Here is a 23,886-nt window from a genome sequence, read left to right on the forward strand (position 1 = left end):
ATGCCCAATCTAATTGTATGCTAAACAATCGGATACGGCTCGCAGCTGACTTAATATTTAGTTGACATGCACAATCAATCATGCGTAGAAATAAAGTACTGCTTGGATGTGTAGGTCTTACCAAGAAAAGTAGCGGCACCATGTTCTATCAGCAGCCTTCCTAGAAACTTTCTCTGCTTAGTTTGTCTACAACAGGACAAATTAAGATTCGGCCCCCAAGCACGCTTGAGCTGATGGGTTTAATGAGAAGGCCCCAAATAATTAGCCAATGGTGAATAGCCAGATATGTATTGTCTTGTACAAAATATAATTGGTTTTAATGATTTGATATGTTAAATATATATAGTGTGAGCGAGGGCAGGATTAATTATAAACCCCCTCCTTTTTGTCATCCTGCAACTATCAGTCTCCTCTGTGTGTATGAAATAAAATTCAGCTGCTCAAAAATGAATTACTTAGATGAAATGGACTCTCCGCAACAGTACTGCCAAGATTGCTAGGTAACTCTTCAGTGCTCAAGAAGCTTTTACTAACTTAGTTGAGTAACAACATTTACTCTTGTACTCAAGATTTTAATTTGATTCTCTTAAGCTTCAGTATCGTTTGTATATTTTAAAAAAGGTGCAGCTATTTAGTGCAATAAAGCATTTGTGGATTGTTGGGGCTTGGGGGGGTAAAATATAGAAAGGGAAATTCGTTATTATACTTAATATATGAGTCTAAATTATAAAAAATATATATATTTGAAATGAACTTTAGAAACACACCAAAAGTCCATTTACAACATAACAAAAAGACTTTTAACTTCTTTTAAATTACAAAATTGTCATCGATTTCTCAAAACAAACCCAACCCGAAACAGTCAATAGGACATCAAAGTAATTTAATAATCAAAATTAAATTCAACAGAACAAACCATCATTTTTTTTATAGAAAATTAAATAATATAGAATTTATTTATTTTATTAGTGTTAAGAATAAATATATGAGTAAATATCTCAATTTAATGCTGATGATGGTTGGCTTGCAGCTAGTTGGTGAGACCTCACACCAAGACGTTATAACTTTGTGAGTTATTATCAATTCCATCTGTAGGTTTTTGAGGAGTTTATGTCATGGGCCAAGTGCGCTTTTCTGGTGGAAACTTTAAATATTATGTATAGCCTATAGGTGTCGTGGTCCTGAGAATCCTGATGGTTAAAACTTACCCAACTGATCTGATGGCTCTACTTCATTGATTAATCTACGTACGTATACTTTTAGCCACTAATGGTCCAACTAAGAGTGGACCAATAATTCAAGGGATTTCTCTCTCTCTCTCTCTCTGTCCAATCCAGATTCAGAGGATTGGGGACCAATTTTTGTGACATTTGGGTTTGGTTCTTATATGCAAATCTAAAGGATGAAAGGTTTGCCAATTGGAAATGGAGACCAATTTTTGTGACATTTGGGTTTGGGTTTGGGTTTGGTTATTATATGCGCATGGGCCTTACATTGATATCCGAGGGGTGAGGCCCATCTTTATAATGCGTGTTGAATCTTTTATTGTTTTATTATACAAATAATATTAAATGAGAGGATTCAAACTGGTGTTCAAGAGGACAGAATTACTGTCCTCACTAACTAGCATAATCCAAATAAATTTTTTAGGGCATGTTTGGTATCCTATTTAGATATAATTTTATAAACTCAAAAATATATTTTAAGTCCAAACTCACAAAAACTCGTTTGGTAGATCTATTTTCAAAGACTCAAACCTGAAAAAAAAACTCAAAAACACATTCATTATTATTATTATTATTATTATTATTTTTAAAGATTTTATGTATACTAGCTCCTTGGCACACGCTCACGCATGTGCCAATTGATTCTTTTTTTTTTTTTAGAATTAAGAAAATATAATATGGGTAGTTATGTTCCACAAAAGTATGACCTATTATCTTTTTTTCTTTTTTTTAATATTAAAAAATATGAATTTACCATATCATCCTCATTTAATTAATAATTTCAATTCTTAATGTTTGAATTAACCAAGGGCATTTTCTGGTATTTTGAATGTTTTACAATTCTCTACCCTTTACTTTATATATATATATATATATTCCCTCTCCTCCCTCTCTCTCTCTCTCTCTCTCTCTCTCTCTCACACATTTTCTTTTCTAATTTTCTGATTTTAATTTCAATTTTTTTAGATCTTAAAAATAATTTGGAGTTCAATACTGAATAAGTTTTTAGATCTTAAAATCACTATTTGAAAACTCATGTTTTAAAAAAGAATCATAGTTTTTTAATCTATATTTTTTAATAGAATACCAAACAGGACCTTAATATTTTGCGAAAATGTCTGTGTTTTGTCAATTCTTGCAACCTATCTATACTCTTCTCCTTGTTAGTTACAGTTTGCTTGAATTGGAGGTCTTGTTGTTGGTGAAGACAGTGAACTCGTCTTTTTACACACAAGTTCGAATAAGCCTAATGGTAAAAGTGAGCTTTAATAGTAGTTTTGGGGAGCATTGTTATAAATAAGCCTAATTTAAAGTATTAACTCTTTTATCAAAATAATAATAATAATAATTCACTTAGGGGTAAAACTGGACATAAAGTTGCAAGGGCACCACCCTTGTTTAGGATTGTTTTTTTGGTCAAAAACCTACTTCACTTTAAAGTGAAGCAGTTCAAGTGTTTGGTAAAAATAAAAATCCCGTATTTTAAAAGCATTGCTTTTGACAATAGCGTTTAAAAGCAAGTTATGAGTTGCTTTTCAAAACTACTTTCAAAAGAAGCAGAAATGATCCTTTGATGACTTTTTTTAAATTCCCAAAATACACCTCCATCGCCACCACTGCCTCCACCGCCACCGCCACCATATCCTCCTCCTTCTTTGACACCATCACCACCAAAATTACCACCTCCTTCTCCACCTCCACCTCCATCACCACTACGCTGCCACCACCACCACCTCATCCTCCTCCTCAACCTCCACCTCCACAACTGCAATCCCCACAACCTCGACCTCCCCCTTCATCACCACCTCTTTCACTACCATCTTCACCTCAATCTTTTTAACCACCCCACCACCACCACTATTACCACATGATTAACACATAATACTTTCGTTATGTCTATTTTAGTTATTATTTACAGTTACAACAATTTTATATTAAAATTTATTAAACGATTTTAATATTATTTTTTGTACTAACGACACTTTTTAAAATATTGTGTACCAAATATAGAACTACTTTACTATACAAATAACTATTTTCAAAACACAACAGAATTATCTTTTTTTTTTTTTTTTTTTTAACTGACGGCAATCCCAAACTCACCCTTGATTTTTCCTACATATAAGCAAAGCTTCTGACACGGAAGGAGGTGTTATTTTTCAAAACCCTAATCGGAGTTTTGCTCTCTGTCTTTGTGAGTTCTTAATTTGAGAAAGATCCAATCTTTTCTTTTTATTTATATTTATTGTGATGATAAAATTGATTCTGTGTGGGTTAATTCGGTTAAGGGTGTTCAAAAATTGGCAAAAACAGGATTTTTGGATTTCCGGAATTGAGTAATCGCTGATGATGAGAAGCATAAAGGCCATAAGCAGCGACGACGTTTATGCGCATGGGTTGTCGTTGGGATGAGGAATGTGCCAATATGCTAATCTGAGGCCCCCTTTTCTCTCTGTCTCTTTAAAACTCTGTCTTTAACATCATAAACGAGTATATACTGTTTGTTTGCTGAGAAAATGGCGAGAAAAGAAAAGAGTTTGTGGCAAAAATCAGGCTTTAATCAGTATCACATGTTGTCATCCTACTAAGCAAACCCCCTTATAGCTCATCCTTTTGGGGCGATTGGGCTTTAGAGGCAGTAATTTTGGTGCAGCGTGAGGCATGCATGAACCAGTGCTCATGTATGAACCTGAAAGTGAAACCAACGAGAAGCAAAATGAAAAGAAAAAAAAAAAAAAGAGAGCCTAGAAGTTTCATAAAAGTGGCATCCCAATTAGGGGAATTTTGATCCTTCCCGACGAGTTTTCTCCGGGATAGAGATTTCCTGGCGAATTTTATCCTTCTCGCCGACAAACATATAGATTGCAAGGTGTAAGACTGGTAAGTTGAAGAAGGATAGTTGTCTTGTTGTGTGGTTTGACTTGCAGGTTTAGAGTGAAGAGTTGGTAGAAGTGTTTGTAAATAATATCTTCAAATGCTTGCTTCCAGGTTAAGTAAGCTCACGCTGCCTGCCGGCCTCTCTCTCTTCCCACTTCCCACATTTTTTGTTTATATACATTCAACTGAACTTGTTTAGTTCGGCATTGGTTTTCTGTTCTTACAAGGATCATCAGATTCAGCTACACCTCCGGACTTGAAGGTTCTCTTCTCTTTTGCTGGGCAGTTGGCACTCTGAGATAAAGGGTTAGTTATGGGACCTGGCGGACCTGGCGGTGGAGGTGGAGGGCCAGGAGGAGGTGGCTGGGGAGGCCCTGGACCTGGAGGACCTGGTGGCTGGGGAGGCCCTGGACCTGGAGGACCTGGTGGTTGGGGCCCCGGGCCTGGAGGACCTGGTGGCTGGGGCCCCGGGCCTGGGGGGCCATGGGGTGGCGGTGGTTTCTGGGGTGGACCTGGCTTTTTTGGGGGTTTTGGTGATGGATTGTGCAACCTGGTATCTTCTTGGTAATTATGATTTATGAACACCCATTTGAATTTTTGTTTCAAATGAATGATTATTCTTTGTAAATTCGTAAGACCCTTTTTGTTATTTAGATAGTGCTTGCTTGCAAAGTTGTCTATATATGCCTGTGAAGTTAATTATGAACTGAAATCTGAAGTGTGTTGTTGTTGCAGCTTCTACTGCTTGTGCTGCTGTGGTTTGCTCCAAGAATGCTTTGGCGGCCCTCGTGGCGGATATGGTCCTCCCGGACCTCCTCCTTTCTGATCCAATTTGTTTTTGAAGTTGGCTGTTACTTTTAGCTTTGGAGCCATGTTTATGTAAAAGTTGCTGAGTTTATGTTTATTTGATTCCCTGAGAGGAGTTGTAACGCGAATTCCGAATCATCTTTTTAAACTGTTACTTTGAATCTTGTTATTTACTTCCAAATTGACACCTAAGATAATCGTTAATTGAAGTAATAGTTTACCTTGATGAAAGTTTAATTGAGAAAGAATCTTGTTCTTTTCCTCATTCAAAATCAGATGACCTTGTATGTTTATAGGCATGCTACAAAATCTACTAACTTTTCTGTCAAAAGAATAAGAATTTGACTGCTGGTCAGAGTACTGTTAATCCCATTTCTTTCCTTGAGTTCCATAATGTCTGCATATGTACAATACAACACGGCTCAGGGAGGGAGGCCTGCCTATAAGTTATAATTTTGACTATTTACACCAATATATAACCCAGCAAAACAATCAGTCCTCAAGTTATAATATTACTCTACTATCTGCTGCTCCCCAACTACCGATTGGTGCACAATGTCTTCGTTGGGTGAACCAGGAGCGAATGGCACAAATCCTCTACCGCCAAAGACAGGACGCATGAAACTGTCATCAAACATTCTCCAGTAGTAATGCACAGAACGAACCGGTGTCATCAAGAGCATACGCAGAACAGTTCGACGGGGAATTCTATCACCGGCCATATCCCACTTTAGATCGTCCCCATTAGTGAGGAGTGGCATAGCCAGAGACGTCTCAGATGATAATAATTCAGAGGACAGGATGCTGCCTGAGTGTTTATGTTGTGGCAACAACCACCTTACAAGAGGCTTAGTCAATAATCCGCACACCTGCAATTGCCAAACACCGACTTAAGTGATAAGCAGGCAAAGAGCAGGCCTCAGTCTTACAACAAGTAAAAGTTTTAAAGTGGATAAGGAATTTTACCACGTTGGTGAAGAGAACAACTGTGATTGTACTAGTGATCATGACTGCGTTTCCACGGCGTTGAGTATGGCCTGACATTGTAAACTGAAAAACACAGCATATTAAAAACTTGGTTACATTAAAACAAGTAGTAAAGTAAAGTCATTAAATTTGATCCATTCCTTACCCAATTATAAGCAAGAGCCACAGATACAGCACCTCTCATGAGTCCTGCCCACCATACCGTTACCTGTTTGATTTTTGTCAATGAATCAGTCACTAAGTAATTCAAGAGGCTGAAAACTTCAACAACAGATACCAAAATAGCTAACCTGTTGCTTAAATCCAATTTTGTCGCTCTGATGTTTCTTAGTTAAGTTCGAAGCAAAACATAGGGGAAATACAAAAGCAGCTCTTCCAATCAGAACCAGGCCAAGTAATATCGAACTTACTCCAATTGATGTCCCAGGACTGTTAAAAAATAAGCAGAAAAATAAGCTTTTAATGACTTTAAAACAAATGGGAGGGTTGGGCTGCAGGGAAAGTCATCAACAATACTATCAAACTGTCCATTTGTATACATATAGGTGTTACCTCTGGCTTACAAATTTCCACTTCTCAATGTCCAAGGCATCCATACCAACATACAGGAAGATGAAAATCTCCGAAACAAATGATAATGTTGCAAAAGCATGCCTGCAGTTGTGAAAACAGCACATGAGAAAGAAACAGACACGTGACTTGTTTGTCCATGCTCTGTATATTTATACACACATACATGTCTGCTATGTTAAACTTTTGGAAAAGTTGGCTTACTTGGTTGTAACTCTTGAGCTTTCGGTTACATTGTGCCAGGTATAGTGAGACATGACAATCCCGCAGAAGAAAACAGTAAGAATGCCACTTAAATCGAACAGCTGGAAGATGAATAAAATTTGTCATTGTTAACAGAGTCAAAGACCAGTCAATATCTAAAACCAAACTGGATTGAGCTTTCAGTCCAAGAGGGTAAATCAAAATCTTACTTCTGCCACCATATATGACAAATAAGCCATTAGAATCATAAGAGCAACTTCACGATCAGTAGAGTGCCTGCCAAGGTACAACTTCTTCATGATGTATGCACTAAGCAATCCGACCTGCAAGTGTAAAAGAGAAGATGAGAAAATGAGTCTTCCAAGGTACAATTATAAACCTGACCGAACTCCCATCTTTCTCTGTTTCTTTTTCGGTCTAGGTCTACCATGAAATCTCCCTAATGCCATCAGTCATGCACGAAAGCTGATAATATGAACATGAGAAAATGAGAATGTGCACAAAGACTCACAGCTATACCCAGCAATGTGCTTGTCAGAAACAGATATAAGAAATTGCCAATAAACTCCATCACAATGGTTGAGTTGATGTGAGAGAGATCAAATCTCTGGATTGCATTGAAAAGTACCACAGATGTGGCATCATTTACAACACCTTCTCCAAAGACTAGACTGTACAGTAAAGGCGTCTCATCTTGATTAAGCACCTGCCACATCAGATACAAACTTAATAATGATTTACAATTTTAGTTATCCACTGATTTTATGTTTCAATAAACAGGGCCATGAGGAAAATATACACACCTGAAGGGTGCAAACAGTATCTGTAGCTGAGAAGATTGCTCCAAGTGCTACACGTAGAGAAGTGAAACAAAAAATAAGAGCATAAAGGGGCAAAAATAAGAAGTAATAAATGTTTCAAATACAACACAAATATGAACTCAAACAAGAGTGTAATTACACAACAAAATTTATGTAGATTAAAATGAGAAAGTAATAGAGAGGTTACCAAGATAATCGTTCATCTCCAGGAAACCAATGTCCATTTTTTCGAATAACTGCAACGAACCTGGATCAAAATTACAAAAGTTGCAACCATCATAAACCGTAGCTTTGGTGAGTTTCTCTTGCAATATCAGCCTTATACTGACCTGCTAGATTATTTATAACTTACCTAGCCATATAATGACAAATGATATAAAACTGCCAACAGCACCCAACAGCATGATTGTCATGAAGTTCTGGAAAAACCGCTTCTTTTTCACCTGGAATCTGGTGTGGAAAATAATGAAACCAGGAAACTTGACGATCATTATGAGGCAGCATTGAATATAAAAGGCTGAGATGAGATTGATATGAAATACATGGCTTACCCAGCATTGAATATAATAGGTGGCAGAAGATATATGAAGAAAATATCTTCATTAAAAACTAAGACGCGTGAGCTTTTCCATTCGGTATTTAGAAGAATAACAATTCCAGTACAAAGGCCCTGCATTCAAATCAAACCCAATAAAAAAATCATCTGAAAATTCCGAAACAATGACATGTGATTCAGTAAGCCAAAGCTAGAGCATTTAATTTGGAGGAACTTACAATGAGAAGGGCAGTGACTGATTCAGTCATCCATCGACTTTTCTCCAGAAGATGACCAATCACAACGCAAAAACAAAGGAGCACCACAAATAAAGTTATGGAATTTATGGGAGCTTCGTCGGTGGTGGTCGATTTCACCCCCAGTCTCATCAAAGCAGAGACTAAAGGGAAACCCATCGAGATGGAGCCACTCAATCTCTGCAAGCTCCTGATAAAATTAAACTCAAATCGTCACAAAGGCTCAACTCAAAAAATACATAATGCTCAAACTTTCATAAGAAAATAAATTCCAGATACCAATAACTCTGCATCAAATTACTTCAATGAAAATTCAAACATAGAAACGAAAACAAGTCATGAGCGTAAGGCTTAAAGACATTAGAATGAAAACTTTCTTTTCTTTTCCTCCACTCCACTTTCTATGAAACCAAACAGGACTGGAAAAGAAACAGTGCGCACCTCTATAATATCAATGGCCGCGCAATCTACAGCAAGACGAGATGAAATTTGACTTTTAGAGAGAGAAAGGAGTCAAATAGTTTTAGAGGGAGAGAGAAGAACTGCGAAGCAGAAAATAAGAATCCAGAGAAAAAGAGACTTGAAAGACCGCGAAAGAAAAGAAAGAAGACGAAGTCCTTTTATAGCGTTGAAGTCGCGGGAGAATCAGAGCCGTCCGAGTAAGTGGGCCCCAGCTCAGCTCTAACCTTGTTGTACACCCTACGCGAGTATTGTTACCGCTTTGGAAAAGGGAAAGTAAAATCTTTAATTGAAAGCCTGCCAATCAAGAACTGCCACCTGTGACTGTCTTGCCCTTTCTACCCTGGGTCTAGGAGTAGGTGCCCGTAGCATTACCTCTTTTTCTTGGGTAAAAACAAAAAAACAAAAAAACAAAAAACAAAAACGAAAAACAAAAACTAACCTTATTTTTATCGGTTATCAACAGAAAAAATAAAAAAAAAAGATGAGAAACCCCCCAGCAGTTGTTGTTAACAACAACTGCTGCTAAAACATTATCACTAAGTTTAGAATGTCCACAAAAAAACTACTACAACATTCTCATCAAAAGAGGTTGTGAATTGTTTTAATGTAAGAAAACTAATTCGTATTAAGAAGAATATAAATCAATAAATATGTGGATGATAAATGTATTTCGTAATTCTTTTTTTGTTGACGTTGTTGGTTAATGATATATACTCATTGGGTCATTCATATTGCGCGCCACTAAAAGTTTATATCATTTTAATATTTACATGCCATTAAACGGCCAAATTTTTTTAATTTTTGAATTGTATATAGTCGTTAAATCAAGCGGCTCAATACATAAGTGTTCAAAGACTTGCATTAATTGCACTCAATTTTATTTTATTTTTGGATGCGGACTGCACTTAATTGTGCCACATGAGACTATCATGTCAGATTTGTTCAAATGTCTTTTTTCTTTGTTGGGTCAAGTTCAAATGTCATGTTTTCTTAAATTCACTGCAAGAATAATCGTGTTCCGATAATGTTAAAGAAAAACAATTGTTCATTGTTGGGTTGGGCTAAACTTGAACCAATATCCAATTCCTCCAAACTATCCAAACCCGGAACCAATCGACTTCGCCCAATAAGAAGTAGCTTGGATAAGAGAGTGTACTGGTAACAGGATCTATCATTCATCACCTATCACTTGTCTCGGGGACTCTAGCACAGACAACAAAACACTGATCACCAAACCCTAATTTACAGCCCTCGGCGCTTACATTCATTTGCCAACCTTGGAAAATGGGTTTCAGTCCCTCTCCCTGACTCAAAATCTGGTATTTACCAGGCGTTGTAGATGTTCCTGTAAGCTGGTCTCCGAGGTTTGTGTGGTTCAATCTCCGTAAAAGTGTAAAGCTTTCATGGGTTATCAGGAATGTTTGGCATTCATTTTCTTTTAGGGTGTTTTTTGAAAGTATTTCTAGAGAGATCTATGGAAAAGTGACAAACTTTGATTCGATTTGGCGGTTTATCTTAGTTGATCTATAGTTTTTGGGTTATTGGATTTATCAGTGTAGTATATATCGGTTGAATATAGTTTTGTAGATCTACAAACAGTGCATCAGTGGCTGAAAACTGTGTATATAAGACCTTGGGATGAAAAATGGAGTGCGGATGTAACATTTTGTGGTGAATTGTGCTGATTGATATTCACATTTGAGGGAAGAAATTTTTAATCAACGGTTGTCCCCTTTGATTAAAAGTATACCTTTTAGCATTTCAGGCTTCTGGGATTTCAGTGATGTCTTTGAAGAGTATATTTCAAGATATGAAAGGTGAGTTTGGGAGCATTTCTAGGAAAAGCTTTGATGTGAAATTTGGTATAAGATCAAGGTCTCAACGGGTGGTTCAGGATACCACCTCATTTCGAGTTGATGCTTTGAAGCAGAGTTGTTGGGCTAACATGCCACCGGAGCTTTTGAGGGATGTGTTGATGAGAATAGAGGCATCTGATGATACATGGCCTCCGCGGAAAAATGTAGTTTCTTGTGCTGGTGTTTGCAAGAATTGGAGAGAAATCATGAAAGAGATTGTGAAATCCCCAGAAGTTTCGGGCAAGCTGACATTCCCAATCTCTTTGAAGCAGGTTTGAGATAGTAGCCCATATCCTTCCTACAAAGAATAAATTGTTCATGCTTTTATCTAATTGTGTTCAATTGTATAATGTATTCGTTTTACCTTTAATCTGTTGCTTGTTATAACATACCCCTCTGGTTTGTATTTTTTGTTTAGCTTGATGAGCTACATTGTTATATCTTGAAATTGATTTGCAGAGTCAGGAAAAGATCCTTATATTGTATGTAGCAATGGTAGCTTCCCAAATAATGGCTGATTGATGATTGTTGTATTGAAATGTGCATGCAAAAGAAACTACTAAGGCTACCTCTCATATCTTCAGCAAAACATTTTCATAAATATTTTTCCGGCAATAAAGTCTTATTAAGGAGTTAAGAATTGTTAATCTTATTGTTATCAATTTAAATAACAACTGAAGTCTTTGCTTATATTTTGCAGCCTGGTCAAAGGGGATCCCTTCTTCAGTGTTATATAAAACGGAGTCGTAGCAACCAGACATATTATCTTTTTCTGGGTTTAAATCAAGGTGATTTACTGAATATTTGTCCCGACTGACTGTGCTGATCTAATGTTGCTTTTGCTGGGATTACTGTGCTCTTTGCATTGTCTGTAATGCTCATGTTAGGATTCGTAATGTGGTTTTAATTTTGGATTTCATTAAGTAATTTGGTTGTTAACAACGTAGTTACTAAAACACAGAAAACGAGGTTAAGTTTTCTAGAGTCTCCTTCTAAGATGTAATTTTTTAATATTAATTGTTTTAGCTTTTGTACTTGCCAGCCTCAACTGATGATGGGAAGTTCCTTCTTGCTGCAAAAAAGTGTAGACGCCCAACCTGCACAGACTACATCATCTCTGTAAATGCTGAGGATGTGTCAAAAGGGAACAGTGGCTTTGTCGGAAAGCTCAGGTATGTTTATCAGGCCTGTGAGATGACTAGTTCTTGATCCTCTTGTTGGCCTAAGTTCATCATCCCATTTTCCTTGAACAGATCAAATTTTCTGGGCACTAAGTTCACAATCTATGATGCGCAACCTACTAATACTGGAGCCAAAGTCACTAAATGTCGTTCAACCAGGCTTGTAAATATGAAACAAGTCTCCCCCAGGGTTCCTGCTGGCAACTACCCTGTGGCCCACATTGCTTATGAGTTGAACGTCTTGGGTTCCAGGTACAAGAAACATAACTTTCCTTTTTCTTTTCTCAAGTAATGTTTTGTATAAATACTGTGATTGATTTGCCATCAAAATCAGAGGTCCGAGGAGAATGCAGTGTGTAATGGATGCCATCCCTGCCCGTGCTGTTGAGCCAGGAGGCGTGGCACCCACACAGACTGAATTTCTGCATAGCAACCCAGATAGTTTTCCATCCCTCCCTTTTTTCAGATCAACATCAACCCGAATGGAGAATTTCGAGTCTGGCGAGAATGGAGGTATGCTGGTATTGAGGAACAAGGCACCTAGGTGGCATGAACAACTCCAGTGCTGGTGTCTCAACTTCAATGGACGAGTAACAGTTGCTTCCGTCAAGAATTTTCAGCTTGTTGCTTCCCCAGAGAACGGAGTTGCTGCTGGCCAGGAGCATGAGAATGTCATCCTCCAGTTTGGAAAAGTGGGCAAGGATGTATTCACCATGGATTATCAGTATCCAATCTCAGCCTTTCAGGCATTTGCAATTTGTCTGAGCAGCTTTGACACCAAGATTGCTTGTGAATGATTGGCAAGCGCTAAGCAGGTTGCAATCCACAGTCGTAATGCTTGGAATTCCAGTAGTCTGTATTTAAATCAAAACCTGTTTCCTTTTTGCTTTTTATCCTTTTTCAGAAGTGCTTTTCGTATTCTAAAGATATGCAAAATCTTATTTTGCTTAAACTTTATTTCCCTTCGTATCTAGAATGATGAGCCTCCTCTCTTTTCTGTTTGGTTGTAAATACGAGAAATACAGTTGGATTGGATTGTCTTTAAAAATATTGGGCCGGGCCGAAGGCTAGGCATATGCCTTGGGCCTCGCGTTGCCTCTTTTTAGAACACAATCCTTGTGGGAGGAAACGCTCCCTCTGGGCTCCAAGGCATAGTTACGGAGTTTTCAATGTAAAATTACAAATTCGAGGTTGATACTTTTGACATGTCGAATTAGAGAGATCCCTACTGTTGCTTTGCTTGTATAAAAGAAACAAATTTGAAGGATCCCGGTTTTTGCCTCACTCCTCGTTTCATATGGACAGAATTTGGATGAGCAAAACCTTTTAGAATTTAGAAACCCAAAGATGAACCAATTCAAAACTCTACTCACCTAATAAGAAATCCCACTAACTTTATATTTTCCTTTCCAAGTTGGGAAAGGATTAAGCCTCTATATATTTGGCGATTTTACTCTCAAGTCTTAACAAGTTGTACAATTCTATCACTTTCATTAGTCCTCAAAGTTTTTCCTTCCTCTTTGTTTGCCGTTTCCAAATTCTTCTGCGTCGATAATGGGATGTCTCTATGAATCTCATCACGAAGAGGAAAAATCTGAAACCAACAAAAACATTCCCATGTTGTTCTTGCTTGGAGAACTCTCTGGGGAATCAAATCATGCTTGGTTAAACCCTAAAAACCACACCTCCAACTCCAAGCTCATCAAATTTCCAGAACTTGAGGACCAAACGGAGTGTCTCGCATCCGGGTTTGGTTGGTTGCTCGTACAGTCTCGCAACACCTCCTCACTCTTCTTTTTCAACCCCTTTTCACGTCAAAGAATCAACATCCCATACCACCACAGCGTTATCACTGCTGCAGCGTTTTCAGCCTCCCCCACCTCCCCTGATTGCACTGTTTTCACCTATAGGATGCCTAGCGTCTTTGGCGTCCGTATTGACACTTTGCTTGTGGGACAAGAAACTTGGACCCGTCATGTTTTCATACGAGATCCAAGTTTATTCGGTGGATCAATCCAAGCCATCTATAACAAGGGATGCTTCTATTGTGTGGATCCATATGGAAAAATTGCCACATTTGATGCTAAACTGAGGACTTGGAACATTGTTCGTGGCAATGGTTTTGAGAGGGCTCGCAATTATTTCTTTGAGTTCAATGGAGAAATCTTTGCAGTGAAGAAGAAGTCAGATTCAACTTTTGCTGAGAAACTTGAGAGGCTCAAAGTGGAAGGAGGAACGTATGGATGGGAGGAGGTAGACTTGGGCTGCTTGGGTGATGATGTTACACTGTTTCTAGGTCCCTATGGTTCCTGTGCTGTTCCAGGTTTAAGCAATGTTCTTGGGATGGAGAAGAAGGTTTTTGTGGCAGATCGTAGGCCTCAATCCAAGTGTCTTATGTACAACAAGAGCAATGGGTTTGGGATGGTCGCTGATGCAGGATTCTTCTCTTGGTGTTATGCCCCGATTTGGATTCAAAGCTCCTAGAAATCAAGTGTCATATAATAATAATAATAATAATAATAATTAGATTTCTTATTTCTTATTTTACTCATACATGTACTCTTTCTTAGCTACAATAAATAAAATCATTTACTTTCTCAGAAATGCATAAAGAGTTCATGTGAATTAACATATGGAGTTTCTGGCAAAAAAAACATGGTTGATGATGGGAAAACATATGATTTTTTTTATTTATAATGAAAAAAAAAGATCTTCTTTTAGTACATTATCTGAATAACACTTTCCATATCTTTTAGGTGATGAACATTTATGATATCATCAGAGAGATATGCTCATATGAATGCAAGTTGACTATGAATAATTATGTGCTTCATCAAGCATATGTCTACAATATGAGTTAATACTCATTATTACAACCATCCAACACACTTCGTTAGATGTATAAATTACGTCTAAATTACAAGGAAGAATATACACATTTAAATGCAAAGAAGCCGGCTTACTACTCTGATCAACTTACTTAACTCATATATGCTCTCTGAATGCGGGCTTAATTTATGTGAAAAGTATACAATATATATGCTTAATTATGTGCCTAAAACAATCGAAATGTTCATCATGGTTGGTGTGCCTTCCATTCAAACCCACAAACTACTTTCCTTTTTTTCTTCTTTCTTTCTAAAAGCCATATGAAGTCACCATTTTTGCTCACACAGATACAGAAGTGTATCTGTGACTATGGATCTCATATTCATGACCGTTACACATTTATGCTCCATCCCTTTTTTTTTTATGCTCCTCCTCTCTATATTCATTTCTGCTTCTGTTGTGGCCCCCACTACGCTCCCCCGCCCTTGATCCAGCTAGGATCAACGCGGTCAATGTTCACAAAAATCTCACTTTCCTAAAATACCCTCGTGTATTTTGGAAACATAAGATAAAAGTTGAGTAATTTCGTAAAATTGCAAGAAATCTGAAGTTTTGAATCCGCCTTGAATTTTGCTATGGTAAGTTTGTAATTTTGGGATGAGACAAAATTCCAGAGGCCTACCTAATACGTGTCGGACCCTGATTGCTTGAAGTGAAAATCCAAGTAGTATATGTTGACAAAACAATTTTGAAGGTCAAGGGAGTGTATTTAAATTCGTACTCTTTCACAGAAACTCTCCCACTCTCTGCGAAAGCTCCACAGTGCCAACATCGAGAGAGAGAGAGGGAGAGAGAGAGGCTCTCTGCGGAATATCAGAAACCAGGTACTCTTTCATCTCTGTCTTTGTTTTTTTTTTTCTCTTCATGTTTTGAGTTTGAATTTTTATGGTTGTAGGAGTTCATGGGTTTTTATTTTTTTAATTTGCGAATTAAAATTTTATTTTTTGGGTTGCTGGGCTTGTTGAATGAGAGTTGTAAAAATTGATTGTGCAAAGTTCCGAGCTTGAAGGTAAGCAAGGAGAAGAAATGACGAGGCAGCAGACGACACACTGGTGGTTGTATGACAGTCACTGCAACTCCAGACGCTCTCCATGGCTTCAAACCACCCTCGCTGGTACCATCTTCACTTTTCCTTTTTGTTTTTTCTAGATCGAGATTTTTTTTTTTTTTTGGGTTTTTAGCTGCTACTGTGCTAAAGGTTTCTGATTCTTGACCGTTGAAATCCTCTTTCTACACTTCTGAAATTTGAAAGTTGAAGTCTTTTTTAATTGTTGTGGTGGGGACCTGTATAAAGTATAAAACTTTTATGCGATTTGAGAGAACATAGCTGGGAAGAATGGTCGGTGAGATTGCAAATCGATTACCCTATTGGCATTGTTTAACAAGAAGACATGTGGGATTACTCACCTTCATTTCTGTAGAAGAAATTTGATGCTAAGATTCATGAAATTAGCTTATTGTTTACCGAGTTTAAAGACAAAATGGCTAGCCCACCACCTCTCCCAATAAAAAAAAGATTAAAATTTATAAAATATTCATGGATATGAATCCAAAAGGTGGCTTTGCTTATGTGGGAAGTGCATTTTTTTAAGCTTAATTGTATGTTTTTAATTTTTTGTTTCTTGGATCAAACACCTTGAGCGCCAGGGAAAAAGTTCCACCTTTGTTTATAATATCGCCTTTGGTAACTTTTATTGTTGTGGAACTTAGCGATCAGTGGTTTAAACAAGGTTGTGTAAGATAACTCTCCCATTAACAACATTCTGATTAGCACAAGAATCAACTATTGGAACACTTCTGATGAAGTTTTGTATAATTTCTAAAGACTTATAATAGCTAATTCTTGGGTGTTTGACTAATTACCTCACTAGCATTTACTATGATAGTTGATCATCATGGTCCCCTACCCTACCCATGATGGAATGGTAGACTAGAAACTGGAGGGGATAGGGCTGGTGTAATTAACCCTGGATCACCCACCCGGAGGTGTACTATATCTTTTCATCATATGGCTCTGGCTCTTAGACGTGATATATAAAGTCAGTGTTTTGATGATTGTATTATGCAAGGAGTTGTGGTGGTGGTCCTCACCTCACTGCAGATTAGGCTACTAAGGTCCACCCTCCAAAGACATTGTTAAAGTCTTTTTATATTTACCTTTCTATGAATGATTTCTCCATAGACTTTATATCTACTGTTTATGTTTATGGCCTCATCATGTTTTGGACCCACTGGGATCTAGTTATTTTCAAAACAACCTTTCTTAGGAACATAATACATAAGAACAAAGAAAGTTAAGAGGGGCCATGGGACTCTCTAATAAAAATATGAATCTCCCCATTATTTTTGTTATCCTCTCTGCTTGCTGTTTTATTTTTGGTCAACAACTCTTGGGAGTTGCAAGCAGTAACATGATCTTAGATTATAATTTTCATGGATGCTTCCCAGGTTGCAATAGTTTCTCCCTAAGTGAAGTTGTATCATTTACCAGTTTGTTCATGTTTTCACGTCACTAAATGATTGGTGGATGCCTCTTTCCTTCAATGGCAGACCTAGAGCATAAGACAGAGGACATACTAAAGCTGATTCAGGAAGATGCAGATTCCTTTGCTCAACGTGCAGAGATGTATTACAAGAAGCGGCCGCAGCTAATCAGCATGGTTGAAGAATTTTATCGGGCTCACCGGTCATTGGCTGAGCGATATGATCAACTTAAGTCTGATCCAGGAACTCGTCTCCTGACAACATTAGGGTCTCCATTCTCTTCCTCCAAATGCCAGTCTGAGAAGTCAATGAGCGTGGTGGATCTGAACTTTGATAGCCATTCCGAAACTTGTGAACCTGAGGAGTACTCCGAGTCTGAAGTTGATGATCCGGAACTGGATGATGAAACCCAAGTTGATGAAGAAATGAAAGAGAAGGCTTCGGGTGGGGTTAGTGATGATGAGGTGAGGAAGTTAAGGGAAGTAATAGAGAAGCTTGAGGAAGAGAACAGAACCCAAAAGGATCAAATAAAGCAGAAAGATGAAGAGAAGAGAGAGGTAATAAGACAGTTAAGTTTAGCTGTGGATATGCTCAAAGAGGAGAATGTGGAGCTGAGAAAGAAGTGCCTTGCCAGAGAATCACCTAAAAATTCGAGTCCCTCTGAGGGCAACAAATTCACAGGGACATTTTTAAGGAAGTTGTTTAATAGGTCTCCAAAGTTTCATCCTACAATTGTTGCACTCTAGATGTATGTTTACATGTTTGTAATATGTATAATTTGTAGTACACAGTTTACTTAGATGTCTATATCGATTATAGGGGCCTTTCCCCTTTAATTTAAGATAGGAATTTGAAGTGTTATCTTTGAAATAGCTCTAACATTTTGATATTCTTTCTATGTTATTTGCATTGCCTGTAACTCAATTATTGTCTTTACTCAAATATAATTTTGATTTTGTACAAGATTCTTTGGTGAATGCATAAAGTTATGCGTCTTTGCAGCAGACACAATGATCAATCAAAATCAATGGTTCTTATGGTTCAGATTCTGATTTATGAATAGAATCTAGTAGAATGAAGGTTTTTGTTCTTCAATTCATAAGACTCGTAACAAGAGAGGTGAAAGAAAGATCAAAACTGAAACAATAAGTATGCATTGAGAGAGAAGAAGGTAAAAGAATGGAAACAGTAAAGTACAAGACTGAAAGGCTTACAACTTTTATTTTTCTAAAATTCTTTTGGATACAATATCCTATCACAATCCATAACAATGCCACGAACTGCATTTACCTAACATCACACACTAAAGCATTCTACATATTCTAACCAAAATAGTTTACAAACATAAAGTGGAAACCACTATGAATTAACAATAATTGAAGCTTTCCACCAACATTGCTTTTTTTTCTTTCCAATTACCACAAAATCTCTCACATCACACACCACACACCACACCAGAAAAAAAGCATTACACAAACGAGCAAACCAGCAAGCCAAGAAACAAAATCACATTCAGAGGCAGAGATGAAGTTACAGGAGATGAATGGGAAAGTGGCAGAGACCCTGATGGTGCAAAAGCCAATCCTGGTCCAGGAGCAACTGTGTCCTCTGGATTTGGAGGGCTCGGGCTTGATGGGATGGTGGGCAGAGATGACTCGGCTGGAGAAAGTGGCACACCACCAGGAGAAGGAAATAAAGGAGAAATATCTGGAGATAAGGTTGGAGAAGAAGATAGAGGAGCACCTGGAAGCAATGCTGGTGCAGCAGATATACTTGAAAACTGAGTTTCTGGTTGAGATTCCAAGGCAAGGGAAGAATGGGAAGCCATGAAGATCACGAACATTGCCAAGAATGAGCAAAAGGAAGCCATTAAATGATGATATAATCAATCAAATTCTACACTTGACAATAGTAAAGGAAGTTCAATAAATGTGTCTTTTGGGGAGAGAGAGAAGGGGATGGAAGAGTAAAGAGCTGGAAGAATAAGTAGGGGATTAAAAGGGTCTTGTGAGAGAAAGTGGTGGTGGGGACAGAACCACAAAGTGCCAAATACAATTGGAAGCTGCTATGGTAATACAGCTCTGCATGTGCTGCTAAGGGACAAGGTTTCATTTGTGATTTTCCTCTGTACAGCATGAGGATGAGGTGTCTGTCTCTTTTCCCTTTAAGCATTTTTTTCTACTTCTTCTGTTAACTTTCATTTGCCGCAGCCTGCAGTTGGTCCGTGAATCTGCTATTAGGCTTTAAATCTTGGCATGTAGACATTGCGGCATTAATTGAATGACAGTTTCTGTTAGTGGCATGCTATGTTGGTAACTTGTGATGGCTGCAGATGCAGATGCGTTGGTTTATACTCCTTGCTACTTGCATCTACAGAGCGCAGAACAGTCTACAGAGTGAAAAATAAAAAAATTGAAATTTGGGTTTGGGTAAATGTTGTTTATTTGGACACTGTCACACTCACTCTTCTAAATTCTAATGTCAACCCAGGAACTGTTTTGTCAATGGAGCAAAAAATATCAAAACTTGATGCTTTCTTCTTTTTAAGCAAAAGTTGGATGAATATAAGCTGCCAAGTCATTTCCTTATTAGAAATTTGGAAAGAGGTCAGCTAATGATCAAACAATGATGATTTCCTTTTCTTTCTTTTTTTGTTGGTTCAAAAATTTTGGGTTTGTGTATAATAGTATTCTGATCATGGTCTCTGCTTTTCTGACCGTTAGAGCAACCAAGAACCATACTTTATCCCGGTAGCCGGTAGATTTAGATAATAATTGGTTTGGTTTGGAGAGAGAGAGAGAGAGAGAGAGCGCTGTAGATTGTAGAATGATGGGCTGTGTTATTTTGGATGGATATTGGAACAGACAGCTTAGTCATGTGGTTTCTCTTTATTTAATCTGCAGGTTTGCCTTTTTACTTCGAATAATATCTCTTCTCCTTTATGGTCAGACATACAATCAGCCGTCAGGATCTCAAAAAGCGAGCACGATACAATAGTATATATGTAAAGACTTAGAAACCATTTATCAACCGTTGAGATGGCCGAGTTGGTCTAAGGCGCCAGATTAAGGTTCTGGTCCGAAAGGGCGTGGGTTCAAATCCCACTCTCAACAGATTGTTTTCATTTTTATTTTAAGGTTTTGGATTTTTAGGCCCAGGCCCAAGTGGTTTGGACCAGCATTTGAAGCCCACATTGGTTTATATTGGCCCAGCCCCTAGTGGTATATCATTGGGTTTGATCAATTCTTCAAGCAAAGTCCCAAACTCTATAACTTTTGGTAAGAAATGAAAGGCCCTTTTTGGTGTCAATTCAGTGGAAAAGTAATCACGCATTTGGATCCATTTTCCGACTCCATGCACCGTCTCTAAATCTCACTATCATTCAGGTTGGCAGTCAATTCTACACTTTATTTGGTTCTTAAAATTTCTGGTGAATGATCCCCATCAGATTCAGAATGACAAATTAATCAGAGATTTAATAAGGATTTCATAGCATGTTACATTTAACATGTGCAGAGTAAATAAATAAATAAATATATATATATATTTATTCAACCATTTTTGCATGTTATGGTGATCAAGTAATCTCTACGTTTATTTTGCTCACCTCATCCACATCCACATCCACATCCACATGCATATACCATTAGACCAATTTCTTCCAACGTGCCCCCAAAAAGACCACGTAGTACAATTTGTCCACTTAATTTAATTTAGTGCTTGCTTATCATGCATATGTAATTTGGCAATTAACTATAATTTTTTTTTACTTTTTTAGTGAAATAAAAGTCTCCCACAATTTTACCTCCCACCACCACTCATTAATTTATCTAACGTAATTGTAAATTGTTGCATACATTATTTCACGTTTAGTTTGCTTTTTTACTTGGAATATCCACTTGGAACGACAATCTTGCAGACACAGCACCATGCCCTTTTCTTCGCTTGTCGCTTCTCATCATTAATTCGTGTCTCGTATGAATCTAGACTTTGAAGATACTCAAAAACAATGAAGTAAAATTCTTTGCCTTTCTATTTTGCTATTTCGGGGTACACTTTTTTTTACCACCAAAAAAAAGGAGAACATGAATAATAATATTATTATACACGTAATAATACTTTTTTATAGACTGAAAATAGCAAAATAATTATATCCCCGTAAATTAATTAAATTTTTCTCAGAGAAAGAAGAAGAAAAGGGGGGGAACAGAACCCTTTGAATAGACATGAAGATTTGTAGAATAGCAATGAATCACAGGACAGGGGGTGAGGTTGAGCCCACCAGCCGACTTGTGCTTCAGACTTGTTCGAAAGAAGGAAGCAAGCAATTGAAATAATAGAGAGGTACGAATAATGATGACAGTTGATGGAAAGCCACCATTTCTTACGTACCTGTTACTTCACTCCTGTTGTCTCGTGCTACACCACGCATCTTACAATTACCAACATTTTTCTGTAGAATTTCCAAGTGTAAATGCAGATGCAATTCAATCGTATGGATAACCTTCTCTTTTCCTTGTTTGTTTAACGAAAAAGTCAGCTGTCCCCCTACTTATTATATCAACCACATGGCAAATTTTTTTTTTGGGGGGGTTAAAATAGGAGGTAAAGTTCAAACCAAAAAGACTACACATGTACAAATTTAGGCCTCAAGAGGCCATTCTTATCATCATCTAAAATAGGCTGCATCTGAACCACATCATATTTTTACCATGTCGTACCAAATGTTTAAGACAAGATATATGTAGTTCACGCTTGATAAATGACCTATGTTCACAGAGAAAGATATTCTCATTATTATAATAATATGTATTTACATTTGTACATGGAGTTAAATTCAAAAATAAAGAGAAGAAGACCCAATGCCTAAGGTACAAAGCCCAAGAATCCAAGATCTAAGACTCATTTCTAAGTGAAGAGTAGTCTTCTTTTATAGGTGATGAGGAGTCTTCATCTCTTAGAGTCTTCCAATGAGGGACTCATTGCCTTGTTTAGATTTATAACTTGTGGTAAGGCTTCTTTGGCTAAAATGACGACCTATCATAGCATAACACATGAATAATCTAGCTTAGCTAGTTGCTCGGTTGGTCACGATACAAACATAAATCATAGATTTGGATTGGTGACTTATTGGTAATTTTTCAAAATGGGGTATGGAACCCTCCTACTTGAAATTATGTATTAAACTCTGCCTTATTCTTTGCAACAACAGAAGAGAGAGAGAGAGAGAGACAATTGAAATGGAGCAAGGGAAGGCAGTGATTATAGTCGGGGCTGGCCCGTCCGGCCTCGGCATGGCCGGATGTCTAAGCCGGCTTGCAATCCCATACATAGTCTTGGAAAGAGAGGACTGTTATGCTTCCCTGTTTAAAAAGTATTCATATGACCGTCTCCACCTCCACCTTCAAAAGCAGTTCTGTGAGCTTCCCCACATGCCATTTCCACCTTCTTGTCCCACCTACGTGCCCAAGAATCAGTTTATCCAATACTTGGACGACTATGTGTCCCGTTTCAAGATTAGTCCCATCCTGTACCACAGAAATGTTGAGTCTGCAAACTATGATGAAGCTTCTGAGAGATGGGTTGTGAAGGCGGTGACTAAAAGTAATACTGGTGGCTGTGGTGAGATGGAGGAGTATTTTGGGAGGTTTTTGGTGGTGGCTACAGGGGAAGCAACCAACCCATACACACCAGAGGTTCAAGGTTTGAACACTTTTGCTGGGGATGTTCTTCACTCAACTCAGTTCAAATCTGGGGAGGGGTTCAAAAACAAGAACGTTTTGGTTGTTGGATCTGGGAATTCCGGCATGGAAATTGCTCTAGACCTAGCAAACCATGGTGCAAAGACTTCCATCATCGTTCGAAGCCCGGTACGACTTCATTAATTTCTAACTCAAATTTCTTGGATGTTCGTAGATGTAGGTTAGTTCAGCTTGTTAGGCAATAAGTCGGTTCCTTAGATTAGTTTAATTTAAAGTAGTTTAGACTATAACTCGTATAAAAAATTTATTTCATGTTTAATATGATAGTTATGTGATATGAATGCAGGTCCATGTTTTGTCAAGGGGGATGGTTTACTTGGGCCCGGTTTTGGTGAAATATTTTTCGCTAAACATGGTGGACTCTTTGACGGTTTTGCTTAGCAAGCTGGTCTTTGGAGACTTAACCAAGTATGGGCTAGAGAGGCCAACAGAGGGTCCCTTTTATATGAAGGTCAAGTACGGCAAGTATCCAGTCATTGATGTTGGAACCTATAAGAAGATCAAATCCGGTGAGATTCAGGTGTTGCCAGCAGAAATCAGCAGCATAAGAGGCAGCGATGTTGAATTGAAAAACGGCAAGTCGTACCAATTTGATGCAATTGTTTTCTGCACCGGGTTCAAGAGATCAACGAACTTGTGGCTCAAGGTGATGATTAAATAACAAATTAATCAAATTAATTAAAAGAAAAACAGTGTTTTTGATGTGAAATTTTTAATTTTTTTTGTTACAGGGGGATGATTATCTTTTAAAAGATGATGGACTTGCAAGACAAAGTTTCCCCAACCATTGGAAGGGAAAGAAGGGTTTATATTGTGTGGGATTATCACAAAGAGGAATATATGGGTCTAGTGTGGATGCTCAAAACGTAGCAAATGATATCAAGTCATTTCTATAGAAACCAAACTGAAGAAGCTTGCTGCAATGTAGACAAATAATCAATAACAAATGGCTTTTTACTATTTTGTTA

At 37.7% G+C, this 23,886-nt stretch overlaps 6 protein-coding genes and 1 non-coding gene across 9 annotated transcripts; 5 read left to right on the top strand and 2 right to left on the bottom strand.

Moving 5' to 3' along the window:
• Window positions 1-5,268: 5,268 nt before the first annotated feature.
• Window positions 5,269-8,864, bottom strand: LOC103333862 (sodium/hydrogen exchanger 1-like). Its single transcript, XM_008236770.3, has 14 exons — window positions 8,726-8,864; window positions 8,267-8,474; window positions 8,044-8,162; window positions 7,845-7,942; window positions 7,680-7,739; window positions 7,475-7,521; window positions 7,183-7,377; window positions 6,881-6,994; window positions 6,672-6,772; window positions 6,450-6,551; window positions 6,188-6,326; window positions 6,043-6,105; window positions 5,877-5,960; window positions 5,269-5,779 (listed from the first exon to the last, which is right to left on the bottom strand). The coding sequence occupies exons 2-14, from the start codon at window positions 8,441-8,443 to the stop codon at window positions 5,423-5,425; spliced, it is 1,656 nt and encodes a 551-aa protein (XP_008234992.2). The 5' UTR covers window positions 8,444-8,474; window positions 8,726-8,864; the 3' UTR covers window positions 5,269-5,422.
• Window positions 8,865-9,590: 726 nt separating this feature from the next.
• On the top strand, window positions 9,591-12,794 carry TLP3 (tubby like protein 3). Its single transcript, XM_008236769.3, has 5 exons — window positions 9,591-10,874; window positions 11,303-11,390; window positions 11,645-11,774; window positions 11,856-12,035; window positions 12,118-12,794. The coding sequence occupies exons 1-5, from the start codon at window positions 10,530-10,532 to the stop codon at window positions 12,578-12,580; spliced, it is 1,206 nt and encodes a 401-aa protein (XP_008234991.1). The 5' UTR covers window positions 9,591-10,529; the 3' UTR covers window positions 12,581-12,794.
• Window positions 12,795-13,124: 330 nt separating this feature from the next.
• On the top strand, window positions 13,125-14,387 carry LOC103333946 (F-box/kelch-repeat protein At3g18720-like). The gene has a single exon (XM_008236856.2). The coding sequence runs from the start codon at window positions 13,338-13,340 to the stop codon at window positions 14,265-14,267; it is 930 nt and encodes a 309-aa protein (XP_008235078.2). The 5' UTR covers window positions 13,125-13,337; the 3' UTR covers window positions 14,268-14,387.
• A 58-nt stretch (window positions 14,388-14,445) lies between these two features.
• On the top strand, window positions 14,446-18,075 carry LOC103333857 (protein NETWORKED 3C-like). Of its 3 annotated transcripts, none has more exons than XM_008236765.3 (3): window positions 14,446-15,496; window positions 15,668-15,786; window positions 17,223-18,075. In XM_008236765.3, the coding sequence occupies exons 2-3, from the start codon at window positions 15,699-15,701 to the stop codon at window positions 17,900-17,902; spliced, it is 768 nt and encodes a 255-aa protein (XP_008234987.1). In that variant the 5' UTR covers window positions 14,446-15,496; window positions 15,668-15,698; the 3' UTR covers window positions 17,903-18,075. The 3 variants fall into 3 exon arrangements, with proteins under 3 accessions (XP_008234987.1, XP_008234986.1, XP_088910579.1); XM_008236764.3 differs by having other exon boundaries at window positions 15,682-15,786; XM_089054453.1 differs by lacking the exon at window positions 14,446-15,496 and having other exon boundaries at window positions 15,676-15,786; window positions 17,121-18,075.
• A 275-nt stretch (window positions 18,076-18,350) lies between these two features.
• AGP26 (arabinogalactan protein 26) lies at window positions 18,351-19,135 on the bottom strand. The gene has a single exon (XM_008236766.2). It carries the CDS (start codon window positions 19,024-19,026, stop codon window positions 18,625-18,627), a length of 402 nt encoding a protein of 133 aa, XP_008234988.2. The 5' UTR covers window positions 19,027-19,135; the 3' UTR covers window positions 18,351-18,624.
• Window positions 19,136-20,188: 1,053 nt separating this feature from the next.
• On the top strand, window positions 20,189-20,269 carry TRNAL-AAG (transfer RNA leucine (anticodon AAG)). Its single transcript has one exon. It is a non-coding gene; the product is annotated as a tRNA-Leu (tRNA).
• A 1,848-nt stretch (window positions 20,270-22,117) lies between these two features.
• Window positions 22,118-23,886, top strand: LOC103333859 (putative indole-3-pyruvate monooxygenase YUCCA10). The gene is made up of 3 exons (XM_008236767.3): window positions 22,118-23,026; window positions 23,205-23,564; window positions 23,650-23,886. The coding sequence occupies exons 1-3, from the start codon at window positions 22,310-22,312 to the stop codon at window positions 23,812-23,814; spliced, it is 1,242 nt and encodes a 413-aa protein (XP_008234989.2). The 5' UTR covers window positions 22,118-22,309; the 3' UTR covers window positions 23,815-23,886.

This window comes from Prunus mume, linkage group LG6, assembly GCF_029339155.1.
Source record: "Prunus mume cultivar Tortuosa linkage group LG6, ASM2933915v1, whole genome shotgun sequence".
NCBI lineage: Eukaryota > Viridiplantae > Streptophyta > Magnoliopsida > Rosales > Rosaceae > Prunus > Prunus mume.

Bases quoted from the DNA above. Each gene is read 5' to 3' on its own strand.
- LOC103333946 (XM_008236856.2), top strand. From the start codon at position 13,338: ATGGGATGTCTCTATGAATCTCATCACGAAGAGGAAAAATCTGAAACC.
- LOC103333859 (XM_008236767.3), top strand. From the start codon at position 22,310: ATGGAACCCTCCTACTTGAAATTATGTATTAAACTCTGCCTTATTCTT. The intron at 23,027-23,204 runs GTACGACTTCAT...ATATGAATGCAG, and splicing joins CCATCATCGTTCGAAGCCCG to GTCCATGTTTTGTCAAGGGG. The intron at 23,565-23,649 runs GTGATGATTAAA...TTTTTGTTACAG, and splicing joins CAACGAACTTGTGGCTCAAG to GGGGATGATTATCTTTTAAA.
- AGP26 (XM_008236766.2), bottom strand. From the start codon at position 19,026: ATGGCTTCCTTTTGCTCATTCTTGGCAATGTTCGTGATCTTCATGGCT.
- TLP3 (XM_008236769.3), top strand. From the start codon at position 10,530: ATGTCTTTGAAGAGTATATTTCAAGATATGAAAGGTGAGTTTGGGAGC. The intron at 10,875-11,302 runs GTTTGAGATAGT...TATATTTTGCAG, and splicing joins TCCCAATCTCTTTGAAGCAG to CCTGGTCAAAGGGGATCCCT. The intron at 11,391-11,644 runs GTGATTTACTGA...TGTACTTGCCAG, and splicing joins TTTTCTGGGTTTAAATCAAG to CCTCAACTGATGATGGGAAG.
- LOC103333862 (XM_008236770.3), bottom strand. From the start codon at position 8,443: ATGGGTTTCCCTTTAGTCTCTGCTTTGATGAGACTGGGGGTGAAATCG. The intron at 7,943-8,043 runs GTAAGCCATGTA...TTTCCACACCAG, and splicing joins CCTATTATATTCAATGCTGG to ATTCCAGGTGAAAAAGAAGC. The intron at 6,773-6,880 runs GTAAGATTTTGA...TTCATCTTCCAG, and splicing joins TGTCATATATGGTGGCAGAA to CTGTTCGATTTAAGTGGCAT.
- LOC103333857 (XM_008236765.3), top strand. From the start codon at position 15,699: ATGACGAGGCAGCAGACGACACACTGGTGGTTGTATGACAGTCACTGC. The intron at 15,787-17,222 runs GTACCATCTTCA...CTTCAATGGCAG, and splicing joins GCTTCAAACCACCCTCGCTG to ACCTAGAGCATAAGACAGAG.